The sequence below is a fragment of the Octopus bimaculoides genome, chromosome 1 (genome assembly GCF_001194135.2).
Source record: "Octopus bimaculoides isolate UCB-OBI-ISO-001 chromosome 1, ASM119413v2, whole genome shotgun sequence".
NCBI classification, from domain to species: Eukaryota; Metazoa; Mollusca; class Cephalopoda; order Octopoda; family Octopodidae; genus Octopus; species Octopus bimaculoides.
This window is the reverse complement of record NC_068981.1, coordinates 192,445,834-192,471,142: the sequence shown is the minus strand read 5'-3', so window position 1 is coordinate 192,471,142 and position 25,309 is coordinate 192,445,834. Positions and strand designations below refer to the sequence as shown.

At 35.0% G+C, this 25,309-nt stretch overlaps 2 protein-coding genes across 2 annotated transcripts in view; one reads left to right on the top strand and one right to left on the bottom strand.

Moving 5' to 3' along the window:
* LOC106871610 (protein SYS1 homolog) overlaps nucleotides 1-3,206 on the top strand; it is a 12,380-nt gene extending 9,174 nt beyond the window's left edge. Inside the window, exon 3 of the mRNA XM_014918163.2 lies at nucleotides 1,464-3,206. Within this exon, the coding sequence (XP_014773649.1) occupies nucleotides 1,464-1,704 (241 nt within the window). The 3' untranslated portion in view covers nucleotides 1,705-3,206. The remainder of the gene's footprint in view (nucleotides 1-1,463) is intronic.
* A 5,013-nt stretch (nucleotides 3,207-8,219) lies between these two features.
* LOC106871619 (centrosomal protein of 76 kDa) overlaps nucleotides 8,220-25,309 on the bottom strand; it is a 23,924-nt gene continuing 6,834 nt past the window's right edge. The window contains exons 3-12 of the mRNA XM_014918187.2: nucleotides 23,700-23,918; nucleotides 22,306-22,473; nucleotides 20,190-20,407; nucleotides 19,293-19,484; nucleotides 18,050-18,213; nucleotides 16,656-16,776; nucleotides 15,267-15,479; nucleotides 14,736-14,823; nucleotides 13,771-13,900; nucleotides 8,220-12,220 (exon numbers count right to left, since the gene is read on the bottom strand). Of these exons, the coding sequence (XP_014773673.1) occupies nucleotides 12,082-12,220; nucleotides 13,771-13,900; nucleotides 14,736-14,823; nucleotides 15,267-15,479; nucleotides 16,656-16,776; nucleotides 18,050-18,213; nucleotides 19,293-19,484; nucleotides 20,190-20,407; nucleotides 22,306-22,473; nucleotides 23,700-23,918 (1,652 nt within the window). The 3' untranslated portion in view covers nucleotides 8,220-12,081. The remainder of the gene's footprint in view (nucleotides 12,221-13,770; nucleotides 13,901-14,735; nucleotides 14,824-15,266; nucleotides 15,480-16,655; nucleotides 16,777-18,049; nucleotides 18,214-19,292; nucleotides 19,485-20,189; nucleotides 20,408-22,305; nucleotides 22,474-23,699; nucleotides 23,919-25,309) is intronic.

The following is a 25,309-nucleotide window of genomic DNA, read 5'->3' as shown; positions in this document are numbered from 1 at the left end:
AGCCTGGTGTAGCCATCTGGTTTCACCAGTCCTCAGTCAAATCGTCCAATCCATGCTAGCATGGAAAGCGGACGTTAAACGACGACGATATATATATATTTTATGTGTTTCGGTTGTTAAATTGTGGTTATGCTGGGGCACTGTCTTTAAGAATTTTTTGTTTAATGAATCGATCCCACCTGTACTTACTTTTTTTAAAGCCTGCTACTTATTCTATCAGTCTCTTTTATTGAACCACTAAGTCGCAGGGATGTAAACACACCAACACCAGTTGTCAAGTGTTGGAGAGGGGGCAGACACATAGATTTATACACACACACACATATATATATCCCTCTCTCTTGGAGAGGCACAAGCACATACACAGACATATACACATGCGGCAGTAACTTCCACCTACCAAATTAAATCACAAACCTTCGGTCGGCCTGGGGCTATAGCAGAAGACACTTGCCCAAGGTGCCACGCGGTGGGACTGAACCTGAAACCATGTAGCTGGGAAGAAAGCTTCCTAACCACACAGCCATGCCCATGTATATATACGACAAATTTTCAGTTTCCATCTACCAGATCCACTCACATGGCTTTGGTGAGCCCAAGGCTACAGTAAATGGCACTTGCCAAAGGTGCTGCACTGCCTGACTGAACCCAGAACCATATGGTTGGGAAGCAAGCTTCTTGTCACAAAGTCACACCTGCACCCATATTTATATATATTGTGTGTGTGTGTTTGTCCTCCACTACTGCTTGGCAACTGGTATTGGTTTGTTTATGTTCCCATAACTTAGCAGTTCAGCAAAAGTGGCCAATAGAATAAGTACTGGGGTCAATTTATTCAACTAAACTCAGTATGGCCACAGTCTAAAGACTGAAATAAGTAAAAACATAAAAGATAATTATTTTAAATTTTTTGTCACAAGGGCAGCTTGTGGGAGGTGGGGATGAGTTGCTTACATAGACCCTAGTGTTCAACTGGTACTTATTTTATCGACCCCGAAAATATGGAAGTCAAAGTTGACCTCCGTAGAATTTGAACTCAGAACGTAGCGACAGGTGAAATTCTTATTTCTTTATTGCCCACAAGGGGCTAAACACAGAGGGGACAAACAAGGACAGACAAAGGGATTAAGTCGATTACATCGACCCAGTGCGTAACTGGTACTTAATTTATCGACCCCCAAAAGGATGAAAGGCAAAGTCGACCTCAGCGGAATTTGAACTCAGAACGTAACAGCAGACGAAATACTGCTAAGCATTTCACCCGGCGTGCTAACGTTTCTGCCAGGTGACAGGTGAAAGTCTGCTAAACATTTCATCCAACGTGCTAACGATTCTACCAGCTCATCACCTTACTTAAAAGATAAATAATAATAATATAAAAGTCATGTATTTTCATCTCTCCTCCTCCTCCTCCTCTTCCTCACAATTTATGTTGATGTTTTATTTTTGGTTTTATTTTTCAGTGCTTTTGGATTATGGATTGTTGTTCAAAAAACTAAACAATGCCTGGACTATGCTGCAACAGTACATATAATCCACTTCTTTTGTTGCTGGATTTATAATGCTCGGTTTCCACAGAACTTTTATTGGTGGTTAACTAATATCATATCTCTCATTCTAATGACTGTGTCTGGAGAATTTTTATGCATGAGATCAGAAATGAAAGCCATTCCAGTTTCACTGGCACCCAAAGCTGACCTCTAATCCATTCCAAGCCAATTCCTTTGGACTTTTTTGTCTGTACCAATACAGTTACGGATGATATTCCAGTTGTGTTCCATTTTTTTTTGCATTGGTGTCAGTTCTTAGTGTTGATTTTTTACCTCTGTAAGAAATACACGAAACCCATTTGGGTGCAAAACAACAGGGAAAAAAAAAAACAACAAACTTGCTTGCGTGATCATCCTATACTTACTACCACCACGTACCATTACCTGTCAAATGTCATTAGTTGTCACATACTAATTAACTGACTTGAAAAATTTCGAAAAACTCTTAAATTAACCCTTTTGATACCAACCTACCTGAGGCTGCCCCTGTTTCTGTAATATAAACTTCCTATTTTGATCTAAATTAAAACCTTCCATCAAAATTTCATGATAATTTTTGTTTCAAACATCAGCTTAATAATGACAAAGTTTTTTTACTGAGATTTTTTCATTATTTTCAAGAATAATTGAAACAAAAGCAATGTATTTCCACAGAAATATGGTAACAAAAGGGTTAAAGGAGTATAACAATAAATACTGTGCTTGTAGCAAGTATATGTGTATATATATTTATATTTATCTATGTATATATATATATATATATATATATATATATATATATATATATATATATATACATACATACATATATATTCTTTGTGCTTCATTGCATTCATTATAAGTTATATATATTTTTCTCTCTCTCACACATACACATGCATTTACCTTGATATGTCGGTCAACAAATTACTGAGCATTTATTTTTAATTGCCACCAGGCAGAGTATGGTCAAATGGTTAATCCTACTGCATGGCATCTTGGGCAAATATCATTTTCTGTAGCCCTTGAATCTTGTGAATGAACTTTGGTAGAAAGATGGAAAGCCCATCGGGTGGATTGTAACTGTAATTCAAAAGGTACAGCTTTGTCACACATGTCTGTGGAATACTCAACCACTTACACATTAATTCAGTTCATTGAAACTGAATACTCAACATTAAACAACAGAGATCCATTTTTATTTATTACCACTGGAGGGTCATGGTTTGACAGAATCATCAGAGCATCCAACAAAATGCCCATAGTACATCTTCCAGCTCTTTATGTTCTGAGATCAAATCTTTCTTAGGTCCTCTTTGCCTTCATCCTTTCAGTGTTGACAAAAATGAAGAAACAATCAAGTACTAGAGTTGATGGTCTTGACTAACCCCTTCACTCCTTTCAAAATTGTTGGCCCTCTGCCTCAATTAGAAACAGTTATCGACTGCCACTTGTGTGGCAATTCTATAACTTGAAATGATCTCAATTCTGGACGTGTAAACCAAAAAAGTCGAAAATTCCTTTATCTAAATTCTATAGATTTTATTATTTTCCACAGTTTATCCAAATCTCTGAGTTACAGGTATCAGATAACTTAAATAACTTGGAATCTTATCACAACTGTTCACATCTGATGATTTGGTTTTGTTTTAGTAATAAAAGAAATATAATACCTTTTCTCTGAAAAGTTATTTTCCTCTGTTGATACAGCAAAACAAAATGTTTTCTTATTTTTCTAAAAGTAAAGTAATCCCAGCTTTGACTTGGAATTATGATGTACACTTCTTGGAGAAGGATTCTGGTTGTATTCAGTAGAATGTTGTAAAATAATTATTACATTCCAGCATTTTTTATGTCTCCTTAGTTGTTATGAAACCAGCTGAGAAAAACTTCCAGAATGTATTTTAGGATCTATGAGTTCCAGCAGAAATTGTAGTTATTTGGATGAAAATGCAAATAAAAAAATATACAACTAATACAGATATGGAAGGAGCTTTACATGGTCACTTGATCGACTAGGCATAGCAGCCAAATCTTCAATAAACCACATCTTACAGTCTTTAAAAAAGAAGGATACATTTTATAACATATTTTTTGATAATGCCTGAAAATGAGATGAGGAGCAGGCATGGCTGTAATTAACAAGTTTGGTTCATAGCCATGTTTTTGCCAGTTCAATCCCACAACATGGCAAGTGTCTTCTTGGGCAAGTGTTTTCTACTGTGGTCCTGGCTTGATCTAAGTCTTGTAAGTTGATTTGGTAGACAGAAACTGAAAGAAGCCCATCATATATATATGTATATGTGTATGTTCTTATTACCTTGTTTTAGTATCATATGCTAATTATAAACAAACAATAGTGTCAGTTGTTCTCAGTTTTCCAGGGAACTACATCTGGCCCTTGTGCTATTTGTGTTCAAAAGACTGGGGGAAATATATTACATTGCTCAGAAACAAGTGAGGGTTAGCCACAAGAAAAACATCCTGCCAAAAAAACTATTATTCAGCAAATCACTTCTGATGGATGCAAGCATGAAAAAGTGGACATTAGACAATTATGACTGGAGCACCTTTTGATCATAGACCTGTGATCAGAACTTACCTGGGTCTAACAACAGAAGACCTAAATAGTTTATTTGTTGATTTAAATAGTAAAGACTAAGGCTAACACAGAACACTTGACCAAAATCAGTGGAATCTCTGTTCTTAAATAAATACTAAGTCTATTTATTCCTAAAGGTTTGGCTTTCGATTGGATCTGCTTCTGTTGCATTCCTTCACTTTTGTATATTATCAGATGAGTAGGGAGCAGTGCCCCTGTGTAAACCATTCCCCTTAAACTGACTCAGGGTGTATGGTTAAAAATAGCCTTATCACCATCATAATATTTTAACATCCACATTTCCATGCTTGAATGGGTCAGGCCAAATTCATTAAAGCAGAGGTATTCTATGACTCTTCATGCCCTCACCTCTTTCCAAGTAAGGTAAACAGTTCCCTGATTCCTTCAAACATAAGTAGCACAATGGAGGAACATGTTTTCACAGAAAATCGCACATGAATAACACCACAAGTATGATGGTGATGAAGGATTCACATACATCATCATCATTTAGCATCTGCTTTCCATACTGACATGGGTTGGACGGTTTGACAGGAGCTGGCAAGGTTGGAAGCCATGCCAGGCTCATTTGTTTTAGCATGGTTTCTACAACTGGATCATCATCATCATTTAACGTCTGCCTTCCATGCTGACATGGGTAGAACTGTTTGACAGGAGTTGGCCAGGCAGGAACCTGCACCAGACTGTCTGTTTTGGCAGGATTTTTATGGCTAGATGAGGGGACTAAGTGTTTTTTACATGGCACAAGCACAGGCGAGGTCAGTTTTGGCATGTTTTATACAGCTGGATGCCCTTCCAAACACCAACCACTTTACAGGATGGACTTATTTAAGTGGCACCAGCAGTGGCAGGGTTACCAAGTAATTTGCAAGACAAAGATCCTTTGAGAGGGGAGGGGGCATCGGAGGTGATCTTGTGTCAGATGATGAAAGGTTATAATGAGACAGACAGAAACAGGTGTCTTGCTGTAGGGGAGGTACATGGTTACCCACAGCTAGAGAAAGAGAGAAAAATGATGACAGAAACAGGGGTGCTGCTGTAAAAGAGATACATGGTTACCCAGCCTGAGAGAAGAGTGGGAGACAGCAGGAGAGAGATGGTGGCAAAATGCCAGGCATACTCGCAAGGGACAGGGATCAGAATATAAATGGGATGGTTGAGTAAAAGAGATAGATGGTGGCAAGTACCAGGACAATGATGCACCATAGTGAAGTATCAAGGCATAGCGATGCACCAGCATCACTGCCTTGAGGTACAGAGATCGCAATATAAGCGACAGGACATTGCCAAAGAAGCGTGAGTAGAGAGAAGGGTGGGGAGTGCAGTGATAAAATCCCGAATGGAAGCAAGAAAAAGGAGAGGATTTAATAAATTGATAATGCAGTGGTAGGGGATTGGTAAGTTTATATAAGCTGTCGTTCAGATCATCAACACACCACCATTCTCTCTCTACAATTTGCTGGAAATAACAGCCAAATCTCTCTCAATGAATGTCACAAGCTAACATTATATAAACAAGGACACATTGGATAAGATGGGAAAAAGTGCACACGCACACACATGTATGTATTCCCTATAAAAGAACTTTCTATTTCTCACCCACCTTATCTTTTATACTTTTCTCCCACCTCTCTCTCTCTCTTTCATGACTCGATGACCCAGATGTTGTTGCTCTTCCATTACTTTCGCAAACAGTAGAAATTTTCTTCAGCTGAATACTCATCATTGATTGGTTAAAATTACCCAAATATGACAACTTCAACCAGTATCCAAAGTTTTAAACTGTTTAGTTAAAAAAAATTAATTAAAAAAATCTGTGACTGAGATTGAAAATGATGATGATGATTTGCATAGGTCCAACTCATGCCAACAGAGGACCGCTGCTTTCTACTCTTAACCTTCTGAGCTCAAATCCCACCAAGGTCAACTTTGCCTTTCATCTTTTTGGGGTCAGTAAAGTACCAGTCATGTACTGTGGTTGATGTAATCGACTAACTCCCTCCCAGATAAAATTAGTGGTTCTATGCCAAAATTTGAAACCACTATTTCAAGGCAAGGAGCTGACAGAATTGTTAGCACTTCAGGCAAAATGCTTAGAAGCATTTCGTCTGACTCTTTACATTCTGAGTTTAATTCCAGCCAAGGTAAATTTTACCTTTCATCCTTTTGGAGTCGATATAATAAATACCAGTTGAGCACTGGCGATCAATATGCTTGACTTCACCCCGCCCACTAAAGTTCAGACCCGATGCTAAAATTAGAAAGAATTGTTTCAATCTGTTTGTGTGCATGGTGTGGGGTAGGTAAGAACATTTGGTTCTGTATGAGAAGTCCTGTGTTCATTAAACAATCGTACACACTGTATTCTTGTCAAATAAATCTAGATAACAGGCATCAAACAACCAAAGCACCACCAGAAATCTAAGTTTTCACATTACCTCCCTTCTATACAGATTGAAACAATTCTTTCTAATTTTAGCATCGGGTCTGAACTTTTAGTGGGCGGGGTGAAGTCAAGCATATTGATCGCCAGTGCTCAACTGGTATTTATTATATCGACTCCAAAAGGATGAAAGGTAAAATTTACCTTGGCTGGAATTAAACTCAGAATGTAAAGAGTCAGATGAAATGCTTCTAAGCATTTTGCCTGAAGTGCTAACAATTCTGTCAGCTCCTTGCCTTGAAATAGTGGTTTCAAATTTTGGCATAGAACCACTAATTTTATCTGGGAGGGAGTTAGTCGATTACATCAACCACAGTACATGACTGGTACTTTACTGACCCCAAAAAGATGAAAGGCAAAGTTGACCTTGGTGGGATTTGAGCTCAGAAGGGTAAGAGTAGAAAGAAATGCCACAAAGCATTTTGTCTAACATGCTAATAATGTTTGGCTGCTGTGGCATTTTTTTTTTACAGATAGATGCAGCTCTTGGTTTAACTTAACATTATTTGGATGCTGAATTGAAGACAAGCAAAAATATTTTAAAATATTTTTATTAAACAAACTTTCACAATCTGTCAAAATGAGTTTTTCTCTTTTTACTTACAATTTTTGAATCATGAATTATAAAACCTAGAGATATTTGTTGAAGAACTGAACTCTAGGAATAACATGAAAGAAAATATAACAAGTTGTAACATTGGAACTGACTTTGAAAAAATAACACAACAAAATGAAGTTACATTTGATTAAATTTTTTTTAAACATTTTTTTTTTTTTTTGCAGTCCAATGTTAATATAAAATATTTTGATGTCGTGCTTTTATCCTTTTTTTTTCTTTGTTGTTGTACAACAAAATGGCTAAAAATGATTGAAGTTGTTACAAATCACATTTAGAAAATAGAATTTGAAGGAAACAGCTGGATTTGAAATTTGGTTACAAAATATAAATACACTATTTACAACGAATTTTTTTTAGAAAATCTTGTGAAAATGTTTTGAAATTTCTCAACTTTCCAGCAGTTGTAATTATGGAAACTATACTACCAAATTTCACAAATAGAGGCAGAATTTTTTTTTTTAATGGACAGATTTTAATTATTTAAAAATATGGATAGTAAGAAAGTCTTTAAAAAATTTTATTTTAAATATTCAAATTATAAAAAAATTATCCCCTCCAGAGGAGAAATATCTCATTCACAGAAAGTTCATCAATAAATCAAAAACCCCAAAATTTACTGAACCAAAACTATTTGGTTATTAGCATCATTGTATTAAAATACAATTATGTATCAGTTCATTTCTACCTAAGAGGATCACTAATAACTGTTGAATAACCTTTTGTAATATCAGCTGATCCTATCTAATAACCTTTTGCAACGATACATATCAGCTGGTCTATATGTAATAACCCTTTCCAATCTGGTATTTAGTATTAAAACACATAATATTCAAACTTTTTAGTTATTAAATCCACCTTTTAGGGTGATGGATTGGCAGAATCATTAGAGCATCAGACAAAATGCCTTGCAGTACTTCTTTTGACTCTTTTACAGTCTGAGTTCAAATCCTGCCATGGCCAACTTTGTCTTTTTATTTCATTGGAGTCAATGGAGTACAAGTTGATGGCATCAATGAATCTCTTCCCCTCAAATCTGCTAGCCTTCTGCTTAAATAAGAAACTATTATTAAATCCACTTGAGATTGTTGTTTCAATGTTGTGTGGTACCCTTAATCCACTAAGGAATGAAACTGGTGCCCCAAACCTAGTTAGGTGTGCAACTAATAAACCTCAACTCATAAACATTTTTCATTAGTGTGGGACTATTACCCCAAACCCAAACATTTTTCATACTATAAAAATACAAATTCAAAATAGTTTTCACCTTGTCAATAGAGGATCAAAATGTTAAAAAAAAGTCGGCAGCTAATGTTACAGAGATTGATTGTATTCTGAAAAAAGTTCTTAATTACTGAGAATAAAAATTGACTTAATTAGTCTCAAATATGCTGATTAATCATGTAAAATGATAAGTGATGTAATTGATAAAATTGATCTTTGAATTAGCAACACAGAAAGCAAGATTTATTTTTAAAAATCAGTCCCTTATCAAAATTATAAACTAATGATAGAAAAAACTATCAGGAAATCTTTTAATCTCAGCAGTTTAATACCAATAAGGAAATCTGTAATAAATTTTTCCAGAGCATATTTGCCAGCTTAAAAAGGAAAAAATACACAAACACACATATATTACTATATTATTACTATAAAAATCACTTTCAAGATCTATATAATCTATCTGTTTTAATTGATGGTTACACCAGGAAAAAAAATTTGATTCAAAATTATGTTTTATGGTTTTACAAAATGCTTGCAGCAGTTATATAATTATGAGAGCCCAAAGAATGTGGGGAGTTTCACAATGATAAACTGTTTGTACTTAAAGAATGTAATTCTTGGCTCAAGAGAACAAAACCTTATATCAGTCTGCACATAAGAGCACTTTTTTTATAAAAAAAATATATCGAAAAATTGCCCCGGGTCCTATAAGCAAAGTTGGACCTGTAGTACATGCTTTAATGTACCTAAACCCTTTTCTCCCTGAATATGCGCAGCTGAAATTGGGGTACATCTATAATGTACCAAGATAACTTTTATGCCAGCAAATATAGTACTCCAGATAAATGAATGTGGTTTTACACAAACAGAACAAGTCAAAATCACAAGGTGGAGATTTATCATTTAACCGTTTTGTTACCATATTTCTGTTGAAATAATGTTTCAATTCATTTGAAAAATAAAGGAGAATTTGGTAAAACAACTTTGGTATTATTAAGCTTTTGACAGCATAAAAGACATACAGGTGTATTAGATGTACCCCAATTTCAGTTGTACATATTCAAAATCAAAATGTTATTCATACATGAGCCCTATCATACTGTGTTCCTAGCCTACTGGGAATAGCATAAACAAAATCGCTACTGGATTCCTGATAAAGCAGTGATGACCAACATACACAAAAAGAGAAAATAAAATACTAAAAACACAACTATTTTGTAGTCAAGTGTATTTATGACTCATTGCTAACAGTGTTTCCCCCATCTGAGCTGTTGTTCAGTTTTGTTTTTAATTGAAAAAGAGAAGAATTTTATGATAAAACAGGCATGTAATGAACTCAACACTTTATCTTGTAAACAAGCAAGGCTTACACTCTTTGCAAACGAGGAAATTATTAATGATGTGTATTCTTCAGACAAAGAGTTTACACTTCTCGGGCAATGTGAGTGATTTGGACAATCAAACTGGTGAAAGTGATTAGGAAAGTAGCAATCTGAGTGAACAAATATGGTAGTTGAGAGATAGGGCTTATGGGAGCCCGAACTTAGCATTTAGAATCTAGAGTGATTTTTTTTGGTGAAGAAAGAAAAAGGTGTACCGTATACAGTAACATGAAATTTCGTTGGAAGGTTTTAATTTGGATTCCTTTAAAACAGGAAGTATCTTAGAACTAAGAAATTCTGAGAAAGACTGAAACCAAAACAACATCTAAACATGATGCTGTAATAGTTACCAAAAACTAAACTGGCATGATACTGTTTTTCAAATAAACTGATAAAAATATTTAGACATTTCCATAATTTTTTTCATGGTTTCTAATATTAATTTAATGGGCTTCCAATTAAAAATAAATAAATATAACTTAAACAGAAGGAAATTTTCATATAATGAATACACAAACAAGAAAAAACATTTCTAGAATTAATTAAAAAATAAATGTTCAACATGAAAGATAACATAGCTGGTGATCTTTTTAAATTGAACAATAACAATAAACTATGTAAAGTAATTTTACTTCTATAAACGTTTAAATAAATTCATTTTAGGATTAATACAACCATACATTTCTGAAATGAGGTATCCTTGGTATATTCAATAACTTCAGCTACCATATGCATACATTTATATACACATATATATATATATATATATATATATATATAAAAGTTTGGTGATGCAAACAGGAAAATCAATGCATGAAACTCTCAGCCCCTTAAGCCACTCTGTAATTGCTGAGTATTAATTTTATATACATTTTATTGCTTTTATGTTTCGTTACAATAAAGACAATTTTACGTTAATCTGAGGGGTTACTCTATACAAGTTTATTCTTAAACAAGAATATGGTTGACAGTGACTTCAAAGTTTTGACCAGTTAAGCCATTATCAGCAGTCCAACAACGGCTTGAGTGGCCAAAACTTTTAAGTCCCTGTCAAAAATACACACACACACAAACACATCATGCAGGCATGGGTGTGTGGTTAAGAACACTTTGCACAACCACAGTTTTGGGTTCAATCCCACTGCATGGCACCTTGGGTAGATGTCTCCTATTATAGGGCCTAGATAACCAATGCCTTTTATATAGAAGCTTGTTGCACACATGTGTGCGTATTGGTGTGTGTGTGTTTTTGTCTCTACCACACTGCCTGACAACTTGTATCAATTTCTTTATACATCCATAACTTAGCGGTTCGGCAAAAGGAACTGACAATAAGTAACAGACTTAAATATAAGTGCTGAGGGTGATTTGTTTTTGTTCGATTAATCCCTTTAAGGCAGCTCAATGACTGAAAGAGGTAAAAGATAAAAGATATGGCTATATATATATATGGCTATATATATATATATATATATATATATATATATATATATATATACATATATATATATACACATACACACACACGTGTAACTGTTGCTGAGAGTTTATCTCACAACTTGAGTTTCATGCCACTGTAAACTTCAGATGAAAGTGTATATATGTGTGTGTGTGTGTGTTGACACTGCAGGATTGAATGGCACTGTCCAGGTGTCAAAACCATAATGATATCCGTGGGGCAGCTGATGATGGAGGTATGTTGGATTGTTGGTATGGTTATGGAATAGTATAACACATCCTTTGATATATATATATATATATATATATATATATATTATACAAAATTAAGGATAAAACCACTTTAATGATTTTATCAAGTGGCCAGCATGAAATAAAAAAAAAACATACGGGTTACAATTTATACTAATTAATAATTATATCAAAGGATGCGGATAAACATCCACCAACACGCTAGAAATAGACACCAAATGGCTCTAAAAACTACATCTCCGTTAGCACCTGTTTGTAGAGCCATTTGGCGTCTATTTCTAGCGTGTTGGTGGGGTTTATCCACACCCTTTAATATAATTATATTATATAATTATAAATGAATATATATATATATATATATATATAAATAAGTAAAACTGTGCAGCTGAAGAAGATTCACACTAACAAAATGTATAACAACAAAAGTTAATAACATGTCTAATTAGTCTGATTAATCTTAATGATTCTTACTTATCAGGTTATCGTAAAAATTCGAGTTTGATGGAAATTGATGAGGAATCATTTGTAAAAATGATTATGCAATGAAATACTGTTTAAATAATCCTTTGGCAAACACAAGCAAACATGGCCCACATTGCACATACACTTTCAGGGTAGGGAAAAACACAGACTCTGACGGACAGGCGGACTTTGTCTCCTCGGCATGAAATGATGTCTTGACAAACAGAGGACCTGAGAAAAAGACAATGAGAGAAATATCAGTTATTATATTATTAGTAATTAATAAATATCAGTAATTGAAAACAGTGAGTTGGCAGGATTGTTACCGCACTGTTAAAGATGCTTAACAGCATTTCTTCTGACTTTACACTCTGTGTCCAAATGCTACCAGGGTTGACTTACCCTCTTACCCTTTTCAGAGTTGATAAAATAAACACCTTGGCAGCATTTGAACTGAGACCATAAAGAACCAGTAGAAATGCAGCTAACAATTCTGCCAGCTTGCTGCAATAACAACGATGATGATGATGGTGCTATCATCATCACTGTTGAACAAGTTGTCATAGTCCGAAACAGTTCTTACGCAGAGGAGTTATTGCCTTCCGAAACATTTTGGAGAACATCTTACTCGTATGTTCCATTTTGGGAGGCAGCGTGGCTTCTATGGTTGCATGTCTTTCCTAACACATTTACAGAGTGTATAGAGTGCAATTTTCATGACACCAATAACAGGGAGTTTGCTTTGTCCTCTGCAACACTAAAGTGTCTTCTCTACTCGTCTCTGTTCACTCTAAGTAAATGTAACAAACAATGTAATTAGGGGAGTGAGTGAAACAATACATACAAGCTGAATAGAAAAAGTAAATGTTTCACTAAGTCCAAGAGTATTTACTTGACAAAGGTCATAACTTTTAATAAAATATTTCAGGGGTTTTAATAAACATGAAATTGAATCACTTTCTAACATAACATGTCAATGAAGGAACCTCCACCTGCTAGAACCAGTAACCAAATTTCCCTCATATCACACTCTACTGGCTTAAAATAAGCAAAGATACAGAAGGTAATGCATTCCAATACACATACAAAAATAGGATGGTCCTGGTTGATCATAGTTCTGCTATATCAGGATTAACCTGAGGTTAAACATGATAGATGTTATGTATAATCACAATAAGATGTGAGGTACAGTGCTATCCCACTGGTCAAGTAACTTTATTTTAATGTATATTACTGGTGTGTGTGTAGGAGCCCTACTGCTTAACTGTTCCAGACAGCCCCAATAATGTACAAACTTCATTCACCCACATTTTATACTACCTAATTTAAATCATCATCATCATCATCACCATTTTAATGTCCATATGGGTCAAACAGGGTTCACTGAGGCAGATTTTCTATAGCCAGACACCTTTCCTGTCACCAAGCAAGGTAATGTTTCTCCCATAGCCAGCCATATTTTCCCGAAAGATTGGAAATGAAAAGCCACTGATCGTGTGAATGGCACTCATTTACAATTATCTCACAATGACAAAATGAGGAAACACAATCACACACACATTAACATGGTCTTCTTTCAGTTTCCATCTACCATATTCACCCACAAGACTTTGGTTGGCCCAGAATATAACAGAAGACATTAAATCAAGTTGTGTTGTGGGGCTGAGCTTGAGACATGATTGGGAAGCAAGCTTCTCAACCACACAGCCATGTATATATAATAAAATTTCAATTTTTTTTTAACAAAAAAACACAAATGAAAATAAAAGCTAAAAACTTACTTCAGAGCTTCATGAAACAACTTTTTAATGTTTGTGTGTTTTTGCTGAATCGGAAAACCACTGAAAGTATGTTTCTCAGGAATTGCTTGCTGCAAGGCATCTTGAAATTCTTCGTTACCAGCAGTAAAACCTTCATAAGCAAAGATTTCACATAATTAATAAAATCTAAAAGAGTACATTCTCATGGACAATATATGTAATACTTTCTGAAGCACATTCACTTCTTGACATAAAAGATAAGTGATAACTGTAAAGAGCATAACAAAGAATATAGTTTTCAAAGATGTTCACTCCAAAGGCTGCACCTTCTATACTACCTGTGTGGACGTTACATCATCTCAAAAATGAAATGCTTCAGAAAATACAATTTCAAAAGAATTTATGTATTTCTTGGTTCTGTATAAACTAACAACAATCTAAGAGTTTTCAAAATAACCATGGAATTTATTTAGGTGTTGCTAGTAATATATAATGCAGCAAAGTGGTTAGTATCAGGAAGGCTATCCAGCCATTGAGACCATGGCAAAGAAGACAGATCCTCTGGCTCAACAGATCCTGTCAAACCATCAATGCAAAGTAGCAGAGAATCTGGAGACTAAACGTTGACGACTATCATCTAAGCTCACCAGAGTCATTGTTCCAGGGCTAATTATAAAATGACTGTATAATTTAGACTAATCAACATGGTTTACTGTATGCTACACACGTTATGGAAGAGTAGCAGTTCTGTAGTTCGATTTTACATCTATTTTTTTTCCTTGAGAAACCATCGTCATTTAACATGTTTTCCATGTTGGCATGGGTTGGACAGTTTGACAGGAAGGAGCTGACAAGCCAGAGAGCTGCACCACACTCCAGTTGTCTGTTTTGGCATGGTCCCTACAGCATGAAAAACATTCCCAAAGTGCCACAATGGGGCTGAACCTGAAACCGTGAAGTTAGCTGAGATTAAAATGAGTGGTTACCTGTAATTCGTTCACATTCATGAGAAGACAGCAAAGATGTCAGTAAGTAAGAAAGTTCGTGATCCCACTGAGTTGTGAGACCTTCATTCTGGAAAATAAATAATAACAATACTTTCATTATTATTGCCACAGGCAGCAAGTTGGCAAAATCATTAGAACATTCTTTTCTCTTTTATTTGTTTCAGTCATTAGACTACGGCCATGCTGGGGCACCAACTTGAAGAATTTTTAATTGAATGAATTGATTTCAATCTGGTATTTATTTTATTGATCTACATTTTGTCAAATTACTAAGTAACAGTTCTTGACACAACACTGGTTTTTTTATACCAGTAAAGATAAGCACAATCATGGACACATATATATGATAGGCTTCTGTGCAGAGGTTCCTTTATGAGGACAATAAGAATAATATAAATAAATTAACTTGAACCAAAGTTTGGGAATATTTCACTGAAAAAAAAAATATTAACTCTTCCAAATAACATGATGAACTGGTTAAATCAATATTTCAGAACATATTTATATTACCTGTCTGTATGCAACGACTAAATCACAAAGTTGCTTCTCAAGAAGATCACTATATTTCACTGTGTCAAATGGATTACGTCTAAGTGGGCAAAGTGGAGGCCAGAGAGGACAAGAAGAAGGTTCACAAATTGACCAGATGGCATTCTCAGACATAGATTTCCAACTGCTTGATACTTTTACATTGAATTCACATATCTCTATGGCATCACTTGACTGGTGAAATAATTTTAAAGGAAATATTTTACTACTGTATGCAATACAAATACAAAAAAAAGAAAAATCTATAAAAACATTCTAATATGAAAAATATCAGAAATAATATGAAAAATATCAGAAATAATATGAAAAATATCAGAAATAATATGAAAAATATCGGACAATTCAGATTGTTTTGCTCTTTATTATCATAGATTTAACATCCCTTTTCACATATATGGGTTGAATAGATCTATAAAGAAACATATTTCTGTATGACATTCCTTGAGTAGTTTAATTCTACAGTCAGATCAGTTTTTATCATCCTTGTACCTTGTATATTCTCCATCTGTCATATAACATCATAGGTTATAATGCTCTTCAGATGTGAACCAACAAAGGCACATCTATGCTCAATCTTTAGAAATACCATTTCAAAACAGGACATATTGGACAGTCTAGTCATAGATATACAGCTATTTGAAAGACAGGATGGTCACAGCTAGAACATCTGCTGAATCAGACTGGCCTGCAGTTAAAGAGCAACTTTTTTATATTCCATTCAATGACTAATAGCCATTTATGATTAATTATTCTTACATCAGTTCATGTGTATGATATTTAAACTTTAGATAATGATTACAAACAATTATGTTTTTAAGTGACTAAGGCTCTGTGCTAACTTTTGTTTTCTTAATGCAATGCATGGATGCAAGAGAACTGATATCATTTCTGACAAAAGCTATTAATATAAACATGTGTGTATGTGTGTGTATCTATATACATACACGTCATTTAATGCCTGTTGTCCATGCTAGAAAGCCGAGGGGCTGCACAGACTCCAGTCTGATTTGACATGATTTCTACGGCTGGATGCCCTTCCTAATGCCAACTACTCCAAGAGTGTAATGGGTGCTTTTACATGATGGAGTGGTTGGCATTAGGAAGGGCATCCAGTTGTAGAAACCAAGCCAAATCAGACTGGATCCTGGAGCAGCTCCCCGGCTTACCAGTTCCAGCCAAACAGTCTAACCCATGCCAGCCTGGAAAGCAGATGTTAATTGATGATGATGATGATGATGATTATTTATATATATATATATATATATATATATACACACACACACGGACAAATGAGTAGATGTATATGAAAAATTATCTGTTTTGAGAAATAGATATAATAAATATATTTACCTGACAATTGGCATAGAATTGACAATGATTAAAGATACATCCTACAGTTCTGTAAGGCATAGGATGAGCATATTTCTTGGCCAGAGGTGGATTATTTTGATCTAAAGGTTTATGAATATACCTACAAAAAAAAATTAAAACGCTTTTTTAAAATTATCTCTCCCAGCTTTATGGAGGAAATCAATTTTTGAGTTGAAAATTATCTTTTAATAAACCCTTTTGACACCATCCTGCCTGAGACTGACTTTGGTTCTATGATACAAACTTCTATTTCTAAAGTATTAAAAATTCAAATCAACCATCAAAAGGTGTTAAATCAAGACCCAAAAACCAGCTTAATAGTAACAAAGTTATTTCATTATTCATTAATTTTAAAATTAATTGAAACAAAGACAATATAATTCAACAGGAATATGGTAACGAAAAGGTTAAAGTAATGTAAATTGAAACCTTCCAATAGAATGTAGAATTGTACAGGATGCATTTAATCATGACAGTATCACAAGTGATATAGCCTTCTAGTCCACAATACACAGAATAGAAAACAACATGAGCACAGACGTGGCTGTGTGGTTAAGTGAGCTTTTGAACCATAGGTATCAGGTTCAATCTCACTATGCAGCACCATGGGCAAGTGTCTTCTTCAAGGATCCAACCCATGCAAGCATCGAAAAGTCGACATTAAAACAATGATGGTGATTTCTTAAAAAAAGATTACAAACATTAGGCATACAACTGATTCATTTAATATCCTGTCCTAATATTGTTGACAAAGAGCACAGGTTTGATCCCACTGCACAGGTTAACTAAACCTTGCGAGTGAAACTGTACAGAAGACTATCATTCATGTACACACACACACACACAAGTACATGTATAATCATCATCATTTAATGTCTTTTCCATACCTGCATGGGCTAGAGGGAGTTTGTTGAGGCTAATTTTCTATGGCTGGATGCTCTCCCTGTCACCTGTTTCTAAGTAAGGTATTTACCCATTGCCAGACATGTTGTCCATGAAAGGCAGGAAACAAACACTGTTTGTATGAGGGTGATGCTTGTTTACAACTATCACATGATATCAAGGCAAGGATACACACAAACATAGATATAGGACAGGCTTCTTTTCAGTTCCTGTCAACTGAATCCACTCATAAGGCTTTGGTCAGCCTAAGACTAAAGTAGAAGACTTAGTCAAAGTATCATGCAGTGAGACTGATCCCTAGACCACATGGTCGGGTTCTTTGCAATATTTGAGTATGGTCAGTATGCTGATGTTGTTTAATAACTAATTAAGACATATTCTTGCTTATAACTACATTCTGACTTTCAAATTAACACTATACATATTTCTTGAAGAATTCGAGTTTTAAAAAAATGTGGAGACTAACTTACGTAAGACCAGTTAAACTCTCCCAAAATGTTACCAGTCCTTCACAGCTGATTGTAACAACCCAAAAGTGGATACTGCCTTTTGACTTGGTTCCTACACATACATATGCATTTAGACCAAAGCCAAGCAACAGACTACACAATAAAATAGCATGATCCATGGATCCCTGGAGAAATAAAATTACAACAGTGATAATAATATACACACTTAGAAACAGCCTTACATTAAGATTGAGTATAAGATTTATTTGTATAAAAACGGTGTGTATAAATTTGTGTGTAAAAACAGTTTATATAAAATCTATAAAATATATATATCTAGTGTGTATTAAATTTCTATATATGACAATGGTGTGTAAGATTTATAATATAAAAACAATATATATAAAAAGAGTCTATAAAATTTATAACATGTATAAAAACAGTGTGTATAAAAATGTAGAACAGTACTAGCTATAATATATTGTCCCATTTTACCTGATGTCATTCAATATTTATATATACATTGTTATATACACAGGAACATCAATTATAATTTGGAAACCATTACAATATGAATAATTATTTCCATCTGCGAATAATTAATCTGATTGTTAGCTAATGTTGATTTAATCAATGAGAGTTAAATACTGTGAGGAATATAGAATCTAACATTTAGATCAGCAGCTGCCAACTGCAGCTCCCAGGGCCTCATGCAGCTCTCAAAGCATCCTTCCAGCAGTCCTCAACAGTCTTCTCTTGATAAATATAATAAATTTTTCTTTGACTTGTGTTCTACTTTTTTTGGTGTGGCCTCCTCAAAGAAATCCAGGTTTTGGATCTGGCCTGGATATTAAAATGGTTGAGAACCACTGATTGAGATGCTTGGCTTTTAAATGAAAGGGTGAAGAAAAGAGATAAAGTATAGGTCAACAACCCAACTAACAACACCCTCTCTTTTTCTCTCTCTCTCTCTCTTCTTCCCTCACTCTCTCAAAACAAAGCAAAGGTCCTGAAATGTTATACTTTCACTCATCATTACAGCAGAGCTTAATTAACTCTCTGATGAACTCTCTACCAACAGCCTAATTGCTGCAGACACCAATCAATGTCCTAATTTAATGCCAACTGATATAAACTTTATACAGCAACAATACAAACTAATGACCAAGCTACAAATACCACAAACGTGAAAGAAACTATAAACAGAAGCCAACTGAGCACTGGTAGATAAAAAAGAAAAGAAAAGGAGAATTGAATTACTCACTCCTTTATTACAACACAGAAAAGAATGCATTGAAGTCCATCTTTCTGATGTCATTGCATGTCCTATTGTCTCTGATTTTCCAACAGGGATTAGACTGACAAACCGTGCTGCCTCTCGTGCAGAACTCAACAATCGGTTGGCTTTGAGACGTTTTACAAACGAACAAACAAAACGGTTTTTGGAGTTTTCATCCTGAAACATGAGAATGAAAACATAAAAATATCTTTTACAAGAGATATTAGCTAACAAAATTATTCCATTTCATTTTATAAAAATATTTCTGTAATTTTGGCAGATATAGGTAACTGATTTTCATGAGGGTACGGCTCGAAGGACTGCATTGTGCTCTACTGTCTATTTTGTCATGTTTCCAATACAAATCTGAAATTTAATTTATTTTGAAATGAGAGAGATGACTTCTCGACCATTGTGAGGGTAACTCATTTTAGAAAGTTAGGTACCCCAAACAAACTGAATATCATCATCATTTAACATCTATATTCCATGTTGGCATGGGTTGGACTGTTTGACAAGATCCATTGTACTCCAAGGCTTGCTTTAGCATGGTTTTTATGGCTGAATACCCTTCCTAATGCCAACTACTTTACAGCATGTACTAGGCACTTTTTAGTAGCAGCAGCACTAGGGAAGTTGCCAAAATGGTTTTACAGTTTTAATAATTCTTGTTTCTTCACACAAACAATCTTTGCAAATGAGTGTAAAGCCCTATCAAACCATGAAAATAGAATGACAAACATAAAGACAGAAAGACACCACCACCACCTCTATGATGGTGATGTTGTGGTTAGCAGTAGTCCTAGTTTAATGCCAACCCATGTAAACTTAATACAATTTCAGTTTGACAATAATTTTAAAGATAGATAGAACAACTCAAACCTGAGCAAATATTTTCACAATTCTATCTTTGAAAGTGTCATTTATTTGTAGATATTCACTCCACCAACTGTTGGCATAAGCTATAAACTTCTTCTCTTTCATGCGCTGACTTTCCGTTTCAGACTCTGTTTGTTTGGTAACAGCTTCCTTTGATGGATTCATAGATAAATTCGGAAACAACTGTAATTGTATTTCCAACAAACCCACAGGAACTCCACCTAAAAAGGAATAAAAGAAAACAATTTATTTTATTTTACTAATTTTAAAATCATCATCATCATTTTATGTCTGCTTCCCATGAACTGAATGCGTCAACAGGATCTGAGAACCATGTCTAGCCTGGTGTTGCCATCCGGTTTCACCAGTCCTCAGTCAAATCGTCCAACCCATGCTAGCATGGAAAGCGGACGTTAAACGATGATGATGATGATAACATATATCATCACCAGCATCATCATTTAATGTCTGTTTTCTCTGCTAGCTTGGGTTGGATGGTTGGACGGTTTGACTGAAAACTTGTAAGCTAAGGAGCTGCACCAGATTTCAATCTGATTTGGCAAAGTTTCTACAGTTGGATGCCCTTCCTAATGCCAACCACTCCAAGAATCTAGTGGATGCTTTTTACGTGCCACTGGCATGGGTGGCAGTTCCGAAACACTGGTAGGCATGACTAACGACCTCACTTGGCTTGACAAATCTTCTCAAGCACAGTATATTGCCAAAGGACTCGGTCGCTTGTCACTGCCTCCATAATAAATAAATAATATATCACATATAAATAGGTTTTCTAAATAGTTTCTTGTATAAATTTATAATTACAGAGATGTTTTTATATGACATATCTCTAGTGGCCTTAGACTGTCACTGTGAGGCCCCTTGGTAGATAACCCGACTCCCTTGATCATAGAGAGACATGACTTCTCAACTAGTAAAGGATTTAATTTAGATCATTTTAAAATAAGAAGTTTGTGTCAGAATCAGGGACTGTTTTGAATGGATTAAACCAGATGATGGATTGAGTCTACTATTCAGGATTGACAACAGTCCACATAGACAGAATTCCAGTATTACCAACTACAAAACTGTCGACAAACGGCTATGCAATAGGACAGTTACATTAAGAGCAAGTGGTGAGATCAGACACCAAATCATGTACTTACAAAGCAAACTTCATAACAGACATTGAATATTCCTCAATAACTACACAGCCATTGATTATTTATCAATAACCACCGGAGCTTGGTGCAACTCTCTGGCTTACCAGCTCCAGTCAAACCGTCTATACCATGGCATTATGGAAAACAGATGTTAAATGATGATGATGATGATAGAGATGACACAACCATAGATTATTCATCAGGAACTTATTCCAAAGATGTAAAATATCCAAACAGTTTACTTATATAATTTTTTTTTTTTTTACACTGGCATGGGTTGGATGGTTTGACCTGGCAAGCTGGAGGGCTGCACCAAATTCCAGTTGTCTGATTTGATATGGTTTCTATGGCAGGATGCTCTTCCTAATATAACCCACTTTACAGAGTGTACTGGGTGCTTTTTATGCAGTGCTAGCACAGGTGCTTTTTACAGTTCAGTGATTAATGTTAAGAGAAGCAAGTAGTGTCTTTAATCCCTTTGTTACTGTCACATCAAAGACCTTGATGGAATGTACAGGACTTACCAGTCTTGACTTTCAGACAAGACTTATGCATCAAGGAGTGGAGGTTGTGTCTGTGGCACCATCACCAACCTGACCCACACCCATGATGATGGTAATATTCATTCATTCAAAGGGCAGTGAGCTGGTAGAATCGTTAGCACGCTGGGCGAAATGCTTAGCTGTATTTCATCTGCTGTTATGTACTGAGTTCAAATTCCACCGAGGTTAACTTTGCCTTTCATCCTTTCGGGGTCAATTAAATAAGTACCAGTTATGCACTGGGGTCGATGTAATCGACTTAATCCCTTTGTATGTCCTTGTTTGTCCACTCTATGTTTAGCCCTATGTGGGCAATAAAGAAATAAATATTCATTCATTCAATCACTATCACAAGCATTTAATTCATTCAGGTTTGGTAAACACAAAATGTAAATTAATTCCAGAAATTTAGATTACCTGTTCCTATTAAATCAATGGAGGCAGTCATTTCTCCCTTAGACAGAACAGGCCGCCAGTCATACATATGGGAAGCAACCAAGAAGTTCTCACCCATGTTATTAGTTCGTATTAAAACAATATTGATTTTATCTGATATTGTTAATAAATCAGCAACACTTGTAAGAGCTGAAAAAAAAAATAAATATCAGTCATTAGAAAAAGAGTAAATATGCTTTAATAATTAAGAAACACCTTATTAAAGAAACAATCAAACTGGATATTTGTACTGAGGTCAATGCAATCTACTTCCCCATCCCCTCAAAAATAGTTGACCTTGTACCAAAATTAGAAATCATTTTTATATTATTATAACTATAATTATTATTTTTCTGCCTCCAATATTGGAGAAGCAATGTTACACCTAAATAAGATTACTTGCCACATAAAGGAGGGCACAAATCTTGCAGGTACCTTTGGATTCTACAAAGCAATGACCATCACTGCTCAGTGCCATGTAGCATAGAACTTCCAACAACACCTTTTGCCTGTTCCTTCAAACTACCTGACGAGTTAGCAGTCATTACTATACCAAACAAAATGCTTAGCAGCATTTCTTCGAAATTTGCATTCTGAGTTCAATTTCTGCCAAGGTCAACTTTGCCTTTCATCCTTTTGGAGGTCAATAAATGAAGTACCAATCAAGTGCTGGGGATGATGTAATCACCTAATCTCCTTCCAAAAAATTTCAGGCACAAGCTCTAAAATTTTAGGAGAGGGGGGATAATTGATTACTATTATATTATTATTATTATTATTATTATTGTTGAGTGAGAGAGCAGTGCATGCCAAAGTGACACTGGGGCAAAATATGCATCCCAACCATATGTGAATGACATATGCATCACAACCATATGTGCATGACATTGTGATCTTATATCAAGATAAATAGCGCATGACCTTGCAGGTGGAGCCCAGTTAGAATTTTCTTCAGGTCGAGTAGCCCTTCCCATTCAAAAGGTCTTTGAATAAGGGTTGTTTAAAGATGTTGAATGAAACAAAGATGTTGAATGAAACACCCAAAAGTGAATTATGCAAACCCCAAAGAATTCCTCTCAGCACATGGCTGTGATGCTCTCCCACTACTTCTCCTCGTGATCAGAGATGCACATATCGTCAGCCACCAAGGAACATGCTCAACTGGTTATGGTCAAACAACCGACACGCAAATCTGTGGTATTGAGCAGAATATTTGCTGCAGCCCATCTTTTTTTATACCAAGACAAAACAATGTACATGATAACACTTCCAATCAGTTAAGATTAGAAGCCATGAGAGCCACAGCCTGGTACTGCACCAGGGCATTTATTATTATTATTATTATTATATAAAAGTGCATAACTGTCACTACTAACCTTGTGTAGATTTACTGAACTTGAGATGGAACTCTCCAGTTATGGCAGGATCACAAGTACATGGTACACGTTGCGTGTTGAATCTTTGGTTTTCAAATAAAATGTGAAGTTGAAAATACGACTGGGCTGGCTGACCAGGAGGCTGTCTGAGATGGTCAAGGAAAGCACGACCACCTTGGATTTTGAGAATAAGTTGCTGAGTTGTCATATCGACTCGAGCTAAAAAACAAATATATAATCAAGTTATTAATAACATCATCATTTAGTATCTGCCTTCCATGCTGGCATGGGTTGGACAGTTTGACTGAAACTGGTAAGCTGCAAGGCTACACCAGGTTCCAATTTCACGCATGCACATTGTTGGTTTTTGATTTTGTCGACAATACAGTATAGTAGGGTCAGTTGGGCACTGTCTGTGAGAAAAACAGCACCGTGACGCAATTCACTCTGCCAGAAATTTGGAAACGACATGCTGTACTGCTTGGCATTCATGCCAAAAGCCCCAATACAAATAGTTGGTGAACAGATTTACCCATGTTTAAAACTTTTCCTAAAGTATATCGGTTCAGGTAATATTATCTACACTTTGCATAAAGATTTGCATGTTTTTTGTTTCATTCGTTTAAAACATGCTTGTAAGCAAACATGGTATCGTAAGCAAAACATGACCAGATTGTTGCTTTGAAAACTATTGGAGTGAGCAACAAGGACATAACAAAACAATTGAATGTGTGCCATAAAATAGTGTTCAATACCTAGAAATAATATATGGAGTCCACTTCTGCCTCTAGCAAGCCAATTTATATATATATAAATAAATGGAGTTAAACGCAGGTGTTATTCAAATTCTTTTACTTCTGACATGTTTCGAAGATATCACTGGTATTATTCCAAAGGAATAAAATGGTGTAAAACAATGAAATCTTCTCTTCAGGGAAATGAAGAAATGAAACTCATCAATAAGACATTTTAACAGAAAATGATGGATATGTATAGTGATTAACTGAACGCTATTAAGTTTGTTTAAAAAAAACGTTAGATGATATAACGTTAAAGGTAGCCTGTAGAAAGAGGAGGGGTAAAAGAAAGAAGAAACCAAATAAATGAGAAGTATATAACTATATGTATATTAAATAAAACCATATAGACTTGGAAAAAGATATATTTAGTGAATGTGAAATGTAAGAAGAAATTTAATGTTTAAATTATATATAATGCTCTGTAACTGTATTTACAAGGGAATTTTTAGAAAAAAGAATAATAAATACTTCAGAGTTACAGAGAAGACAGAATTCCTTGCCTTTGTCGTAAGGTATGGAGATTAAGAGAATCAACCAATCTAAATTAAATTGTTTATTGTGGTCTTTTAGATACCAAATTAATTTAATAAGTCCTGTACTGTTACATTTATTCATATCCCTAAATGTAGAGTAATGATTAGAAATTCTTCTAGATAACTGAGATGTGCCTCCAATATAAAAAAAAATACTTCATTACCAGAAGTAATTTTACACTGGTATATAGAATTTTTAATTTTAGAGTTACTTGACATAAACTTGATTCTGTTGTAATTGACTTCAGATACAATAACCTTGTTACTAATGTTTCTA